Raw genomic sequence first — 8,408 nt, forward strand, 5'->3', positions numbered from 1 at the left:
CGTGGGGAGATGTCGCCCGGCGGTATGGACAGAGGTGGTGCCGTGGGGAGACGGCGCCCGGCGGTGCGGACTGAGGTGGTGCCGTGGGGAGACGGCGCCCGGCGGTACGGACAGAGGTGGTGCCGTGGGGAGACGGCGCCCGGCGGTGCGGACTGAGGTGGTGCCGTGGGGAGACGGCGCCCGGCGGTGCGGACTGAGGTGGTGCCGTGGGGAGACGGCGCCCGGCGGTGCGGACTGAGGTGGTGCCGTGGGGAGACGGCGCCCGGCGGTACGGACTGTAGTACTGTGGGGGAGACACCAGCCGGCAATGACACGTCCGTCCAGCGTCTCACCGTATGAGCGCCATGAGACCGGTCAGCCTGTGTCAGAAGCCTCCGTGTGCGCCATGCCGGGCCGCTTCTCCTCATGCACTGTGCGAACGTGGAGCCGGTGACATGAACCCCCCACACTGGTCCGGGTTGCTGATAACACATGGACTGTGACCGCCTCACGCTGCGTGACTAGAGCGGCCATCACAGTGCCCAGCCCGGCTTCCCCACACACATGTAATGGCGGCTGGGTCGGTGCGGCCGTGTTACACGCCCCCGTAACATGTGAGTGCCCACAGAAAAGTGTCGGGAGCCACTCCGGCCCTTACACGTGAACCAAAGGCTTCTACTGAACGGCCACGGCGGCTCCCGAGACTCGGTAGCGATACGTGAACATTCCCCACGCGCCGCCAGTTAGCCGCTTCCCTCCCCCACAACCATGGGCCGCTCCATCTCCGCCTCAAACACCCGGGAATTCTGGGCAGGATGACGTCATTAGGATGGCCCGCCCTTCTGGCTATATAAGAGTGACGCCCGCTAAGCTCGCTCTCTTCCTCACCGGGTCTGCGGCGAATTTACAAGGTAAGTGTGCGTGAAGCGGCGGCAGCGGGACTAGGCCGCAGGGTGGGATTTCAGCCCAGCCGGCTTTATCGGATTGTTATTGTCCCTGATTGAATCGCGCAGGGGTGTGTGGACGATGAGGAGCCGTGGAGCAAGGTCTGGCCTGCCCGCGGCCTAGGTGCAATCCACCGTGGATCTTACTGCCGGGGAGCCATCCGATGTGGTGGAGCGGCTGTGCTCTCTTGTGCGGGACCGCCTTCTGCCTGCAGGGTGGTATTTACTGTACAATACTGCCGGGAGCTGGAGAATAATGGCCGTGTGCCGGCATGGTGCCTGTGAGGGGTGTGATGTCATGGCGGCGTCTGTGTCTGGTGTGATGGCGGGGCTGGACGGTCCCATCGGCGGGAGCGGTGTTAATGCCGGGGCTCCGTTCGGCCGCGATGTCTGGGTGGAGCTCCATGTGTCTGTATCGGCGGTGTAGGTGGATGATGGGAGTGATGACTACTCTACACACTACCGGTCTGATCTGTCCAAGGGCGGCTGTTCCGGAGCGCTCCACAATATAAAGATGGCGGCCGCTGCTGAGCGGGGTTTCCTCTTCCACAAGATGGAGGACGGATGAGTCACAGTTCACAAGACAAAGGAGCCGCGTGTGGCCTTGGCGCCTGGCCTGTGGTGCTGGGGACATGCCGCTTCTCTATCTGCTGGGGCTTGTTGTGGCCTCCATGTTCGCGCGGGTGTGGCGCTTTATGGCAGAGCTGCTGTAAATGGCGTGAGGTAATGTGGTTGCTCCATCTCCTGCCTCAGTGTTAGCCGGCTGCTCTAATTCCCATCCTGCGGGGTTCAGTCCTCGGTATCTGTGTTCTCTGACTTACTCCCAGCTTAATAATAGGGGCTTCCTATAATTCCTGCCTCAGTGTTAGCCGGCTGCTCTCATTCCCAGCCTGCGGGGTTCTGTCCTCGGTATCGGTGTTCTCTGACTTCCAGCTTAATAATAGGGGCTTCCTATAACTCCTTCCTCAGTGTTAGCCGGCTGCTCTCATTCCCAGCCTGCGGGGTTCTGTCCTCGGTATCGGTGTTCTCTGACTTACTCCCAGCTTAATAATAGGGGCTTCCTATAATTCCTGCCTCAGTGTTAGCCGGCTGCTCTCATTCCCAGCCTGCGGGGTTCTGTCCTCGGTATCGGTGTTCTCTGACTTCCAGCTTAATAATAGGGGCTTCCTATAACTCCTTCCTCAGTGTTAGCCGGCTGCTCTCATTCCCAGCCTGCGGGGTTCTGTCCTCGGTATCGGTGTTCTCTGACTTACTCCCAGCTTAATAATAGGGGGTTCCTATAACTCCTGCCTCAGTGTTAGCCGGCTGCTCTCATTCCCAGCCTGCGGGGTTCTGTCCTCGGTATCGGTGTTCTCTGACTTACTCCCAGCTTAATAATAGGGGCTTCCTATAACTCCTGCCTCAGTGTTAGCCGGCTGCTCTCATTCCCAGCCTGCGGGGTTCTGTCCTCGGTATCGGTGTTCTCTGACTTACTCCCAGCTTAATAATAGGGGGTTCCTATAACTCCTGCCTCAGTGTTAGCCGGCTGCTCTCATTCCCAGCCTGCGGGGTTCTGTCCTCGGTATCGGTGTTCTCTGACTTACTCCCAGCTTAATAATAGGGGCTTCCTATAACTCCTGCCTCAGTGTTAGCCGGCTGCTCTCATTCCCATCCTGCGGGGTTCTGTCCTCGGTATCGGTGTTCTCTGACTCCCAGCTTAATAATAGGGGCTTCCTATAACTCCTTCCTCAGTGTTAGCCGGCTGCTCTCATTCCCAGCCTGCGGGGTTCTGTCCTCGGTATCGGTGTTCTCTGACTTACTCCCAGCTTAATAATAGGGGGTTCCTATAACTCCTGCCTCAGTGTTAGGCCTCTTTCACACTTCAGTTTTTTGCATCAGTCAAGATCCGCCAAAAGAGCGGATGGCGGATCCGTTTTAGTACTGATGACAACGGATGCCACCTGTCCGTTTTTTTGACGGATCCGACAAAAGAAGAATTTTAAAGGAATCGCAGCCTGGAAAAGGAGAGAGAGAGATTGAGAGAGATTGATTTTGTCCCTGGTATCCGTTCTCTTAACTTTCTGTCTTATTAATAGGTGTCCATCGCCAAACATCTAAACACTCAAAATGGGAAAGGAGAAGACTCACATCAATATTGTCGTCATTGGACACGTAGATTCTGGCAAGTCCACCACAACCGGACATCTTATCTACAAATGCGGTGGTATTGACAAGCGTACCATTGAGAAGTTCGAGAAGGAAGCCGCTGAGGTAAGCGTGCCTCGTCATGGCGGCCCACACTACTTGTTATACCCTGGTGTAATGCTAGCAATGCCCAGATCCTGTGTTAAGAATGTAGTACATAGTATGCCCAGGCCGACTATTGTGCCAGGACTGGTAACTGAGCCCCTTGGTTCTGTGCAGGGATCATTGACCTTCTCTTTCTCCTCACAGATGGGCAAGGGTTCCTTCAAGTATGCCTGGGTTTTGGACAAACTGAAGGCTGAACGTGAGCGTGGTATCACCATTGATATCTCCCTGTGGAAATTTGAGACCAGCAAGTACTATGTCACCATTATTGATGCCCCTGGACACAGAGACTTTATCAAGAACATGATCACTGGTACTTCTCAGGTAAGAGTATTTGTAAGGCCTAGCATTTACAGCAGACACTTACTGTATGATTTAGCAGCACTGCCTGTCGACTTGTCTTCCTCCAGGACAAAATTATATGTACATGTTGCAGGTAGAGCTTTATGTCAGTATTAACAAGCCCATTGTGTCCTCTTTATAGGCTGACTGCGCTGTCCTTATCGTTGCTGCTGGCGTGGGAGAGTTTGAGGCTGGTATCTCAAAGAATGGACAAACCCGTGAGCATGCTCTCCTGGCCTACACCTTGGGTGTGAAGCAGCTCATTGTTGGAGTCAACAAGATGGATTCCACTGAACCCCCATACAGCCAGAAGAGATATGAAGAAATTGTAAAGGAAGTCAGCACTTACATTAAGAAGATTGGCTACAATCCAGATACAGTTGCCTTTGTGCCCATTTCTGGATGGAACGGTGACAACATGCTTGAGCCAAGTGCCAACGTAAGTGGCTGTGGGTCTCTCACCCTACTCGTGGTTGAGGTAATTGTCATGCTACATGAGTCTATAATATGTTCCCTCTCAATAGATGCCCTGGTTCAAGGGATGGGTCATCACCCGCAAAGAGGGAAAAGGCAGCGGAACTACCCTGCTTGAAGCTCTTGACTGCATTCTGCCACCAAGCCGCCCCACTGACAAGCCTCTTCGTCTGCCCCTTCAGGATGTCTACAAGATTGGTGGCAAGTAGTCAATGGGACACAACAGCAATCCTGACATGAGCCTTGATGAGATATTAAATGCTGACCAGATACCTAGAATAAATGTTCTTTTGCTTTTAAGGTATTGGCACAGTACCTGTTGGTCGTGTGGAAACTGGTGTCCTGAAACCAGGCATGGTGGTCACTTTTGCCCCAGTCAACGTAACAACTGAAGTTAAGTCAGTGGAAATGCATCATGAAGCTCTGACCGAGGCTATGCCTGGTGACAACGTTGGTTTCAACGTAAAGAACGTTTCCGTGAAGGACATCCGTCGTGGTAATGTTGCTGGTGATAGCAAGAACGACCCTCCTCTTGAGGCTGGTGGATTCACCGCACAGGTACTTGATCTGTTCACCTGTATTGCAGCAGTGTTTGTCTGTAGCCAGTTCTACACTAGTACAGCTGTATAAGCATTTCAGTTATCCCAAAAAAAACAAAATTAGTAGTAAAGGTAAATAACTCTGTATAAATCATGTAATACTTAGCAAACCACCCATAAGTCGGACAAAAAGGACAAAAAGTAAAGCGTATTTTATACCAAAAATATTTTTATTTCAGTCAGAATGCATAAAATCTGCCGAAGCAGCAGCAACGGGGTATCTACAAACAAATAACAAACACCAGTAAATTAAACTCCAAAAAATGCCTCAAATAGAATAGAGATGTACAAGTGGCATAAAGTTGTGTTTGAAACTGTTCAACTGTAAAGCGCTGCGGAATATGTTGGCGCTATATAAATAAAGATTATTATTATTATTATTATAAAGCACCATGTGGATCTATATAAACCACAATGCATAATAGCGCTACCAAGTGTACCATATTATAGTAGTGCAGTGAAGGCTAAATGGTTATACTTAAAAATAAAGTGCTAAGATAGTGCTAGCAGTATATACAGCCATATGCAACGACACATGCGAAACACGCATCGGGTGGCAAGGCAGGGGTCCCTTTACTTCAAATTGCCAGTAAGTGTATAGTTATTGTGGCATTGTGTATGACTCTATATACTGTTGGCACTATCTTAGCACTTTATTTTAAGTATAACCATTTAGCCTTCGCTGCACTATTACATGGTGCACATGGTACCTCTCTCACAGCCAAGCCAGATCTCCCACTTTGCACTGATGAGGGGCAGTACCCCGAAACACAGTGTCTGCAAATGGAGATTCTGGCTTGGCTTTTATCCTAAGTCATGTAACTAGGCTCGTTAAAGGGTCAACATTGACTTTTAGGATTGCTGACTCCAATAGGTGGCACTAGAGTTCTAGTCCTCTTCCTCTCTGAAGAGACAATTTGCATAATTAGCATATTTCCCAGAGGAGCATTGCGGCTTTAAGTCTCCTCACCTCGACATGCTTAGCATGTCATTCTCCGCAAGGAGAAATTATACTTCTTGGATATCGGTCAGACGCCTCTCACAGCCAAGCCAGATCTCCCACTTTGCACCAATGAGGGGCAGTACCCCGAAACAGTGTCTGCAAATGGAGATTCTGGCTTGGCTTTTATCCTAAGTCATGTAACTAGGCTCGTTAAAGGGTCAACATTGACTTTTAGGATTGCTACCTCCAATAGGTGGCACTAGAGTTCTAGTCCTCTTCCTCTCTGAAGAGACAATTTGCATAATGGTACACTTGGTAATACTATTGTGTAGATACCGCCAGGCATGCTTTAGCCTTAATTTTTTTTTTTTTTTATGGCGCTCTATATAGTGTGTCTGTACCAGGACCTTACCACTTGTGTTATTTTTATTTAGGTTATTATCCTGAACCACCCTGGCCAGATCAGTGCTGGGTATGCACCTGTGTTGGATTGCCACACTGCACACATTGCTTGCAAGTTTGCTGAGCTGAAGGAGAAGATTGACCGTCGTTCTGGTAAGAAACTGGAAGAAAATCCCAAGTCCCTGAAGTCCGGTGATGCCGCCATTGTTGACATGATCCCAGGCAAGCCCATGTGTGTGGAGAGCTTCTCTGATTATCCTCCCCTTGGTGAGTACATCATTTGGTGCATGACCTCTGATGCCACCTGATATAAAATGAGTGCTTCCTAACTTGGCCATTTTCCCTTCCAGGACGTTTTGCTGTGCGTGACATGAGACAGACCGTTGCTGTTGGTGTCATCAAGGCTGTTGAAAAGAAAGCAGCTGGTGCTGGCAAAGTCACAAAGTCCGCTCAGAAGGCCCAGAAATCCAAATGAATATTCCAAAAGTCTAGCACCACCTCAGTCTTAACCAGCGGTGGAAGATCGGTCTCTGAACTGTTTGTTTTAATTGGCTATTTCAGTTTAATAGTAAAAGACTGGTTAATGATTACAATGCATCGTAAAAGCTTCAGAAGGAAAGGAATGTCTGTGGACCATTTTGTTTGTGGCAGTTTTTAAGTTATTAGTGTTTTTAAAACAGTAATTTTTAAGTGGAAACAACTTGACCAAAATCTGTCACCAAATTTGAGACCATTAAAAAAAGTTAATGCGAAATGTTGTGTGATCTGTATTAGTATGGTATTGTGCACTGGTAACTGCAAGTATCCCTGAAATGTGGTTGATGCCTAAAAAAAAAAAAAGCCTAAAGGGCACTTAAACTTACAAGTTGCAATGAACTCCCTTCTGCTTCTCTACGCCTTGGAGATGGTGAAAGCCTGGAAGTACCATCAAACCGAATGTCATACATTAGAATGGTGGGAACTTAATTGGAAACTCTTAAATTATTGCTCCCGTTTATGATGGGATTTGAGTAATGAGGTGGGTACATTGGAGGTGTTCTGGTATGGAAACAAATGGGGAAGATGTAGTAGCTCCCATGTACACTAATTTAGTAATGGCTAGAATTTACACTTTTGAACCTGGCCAGTTTAGAAGAGTTCTCTACTGGATGTGAATTGGCAGTCTGCTTTATGCAGACCTATGGGTGAAACCAGACATTCGGTTAACTGCATGCCCAATGTCCGCACAACTGTTTTGTTAATAATTGAGGCTATGTAGTCGTCTTCTGGTTTTCCCATTTTACAACAAGGCAGGGGAGAAGTCTTATAGTAAAGAAATGTCTTTTGATCTTTCTGTGGTAGTCTAGTGGGGATCACCACTGAAAACCCAACTGCTAGAACGGATACCTCAACTGCTGTGGGATAGGCTATGGTTAATACTATAACTCTTTATGCAAGCATCTGTAGTTTCATCCCAGCTGCAATTTTGGAGACCTGTCTAGAGGTATTAACTACTATAAATTTCATCCAATGGTCTCTGAGCAGCAGTAGTTAGGGGCATAAACACTTGCAGAGCTGTCATGTTCTGGCTGCTGCTTGTATTTTTGGTCATTGTTTTATCTGTAGCACATTTACCAGTTACCTGAATGCTCAGCCTTGCATAACCCGGTCCAAAACGCTGGTTGGCAGCTTTCTGCATGCATATGCAGAAAGCTGCCAATCAGTGCTGAGAGCCATGGTTGGGGCTACCTGGCCGCATGTTTACTAGTCTTCCTGTGGTACACTGTTAAACTGCCGTAAAGGGAACCTGTCGAGCTATTAACTTGCAGGTTGATGGCGTTAAGCTGGTCAGTGCCTGCACACAGCCGAATTGCAGTGGGGAGAATTTGGGGGGGGGGGGGGACGACAGCTGTTTCAGTCACTGCCCTGAGAATGCACAATGGCCGCTGTAACTGCGCCCCTGACTGACCTCCCTCTGCATTGGGGCAAGCCGTCAGTCGGGCCAGGCTAGAAGTTACTGCAGCTACTGTGTAGTCTCAAAGCGCTGACTGAACCAGTGGCACCACCGCCTCCATGACTAAAATCGAATGCTTACAAGAATAAAGTTAACGTTCTCCCTGTGGCACTGCGCTGCATAACACTATTAACCTGCAGATTAACCCCATATCATTAGGTTAATAGCATTACTTCTAGAGACAAGTTCTCTTTTAAAAAAAAAAAAAAAAACAATCTCTGGAGTTGGGGTCTCTGTTCCTCTATGATGCTGTTCACATTTAAAAATATGGTGGCAATATTACATTCTTCCAGGATTACAGCTGTAAGACTAAATTTGGGTCATTTATATCAGACTGGTGGATGGTTTTATTAGGGGATATGTCACAAATCTGTACTTGTGGCTAAGCCTAGTATAGCTCTGGCTCTATGAAGTGCATGGGAGACCTCTACAATACCAGAAGT

General features: G+C 48.8%; 1 protein-coding gene across 1 annotated transcript; it reads left to right on the top strand.

Moving 5' to 3' along the window:
* Positions 1–734: 734 nt before the first annotated feature.
* Positions 735–6,726, top strand: EEF1A1 (eukaryotic translation elongation factor 1 alpha 1). Its single transcript, XM_073569330.1, has 8 exons — positions 735–890; positions 2,999–3,173; positions 3,357–3,536; positions 3,697–3,993; positions 4,079–4,229; positions 4,330–4,586; positions 6,005–6,239; positions 6,323–6,726. The coding sequence occupies exons 2-8, from the start codon at positions 3,030–3,032 to the stop codon at positions 6,445–6,447; spliced, it is 1,389 nt and encodes a 462-aa protein (XP_073425431.1). The 5' UTR covers positions 735–890; positions 2,999–3,029; the 3' UTR covers positions 6,448–6,726.
* Positions 6,727–8,408: the final 1,682 nt, after the last annotated feature.

Source organism: Dendrobates tinctorius, unplaced genomic scaffold, assembly GCF_039654945.1.
Source record: "Dendrobates tinctorius isolate UK_male_01 unplaced genomic scaffold, ASM3965494v1 ptg000024l, whole genome shotgun sequence".
In the NCBI taxonomy this organism is placed as follows: Eukaryota; Metazoa; Chordata; class Amphibia; order Anura; family Dendrobatidae; genus Dendrobates; species Dendrobates tinctorius.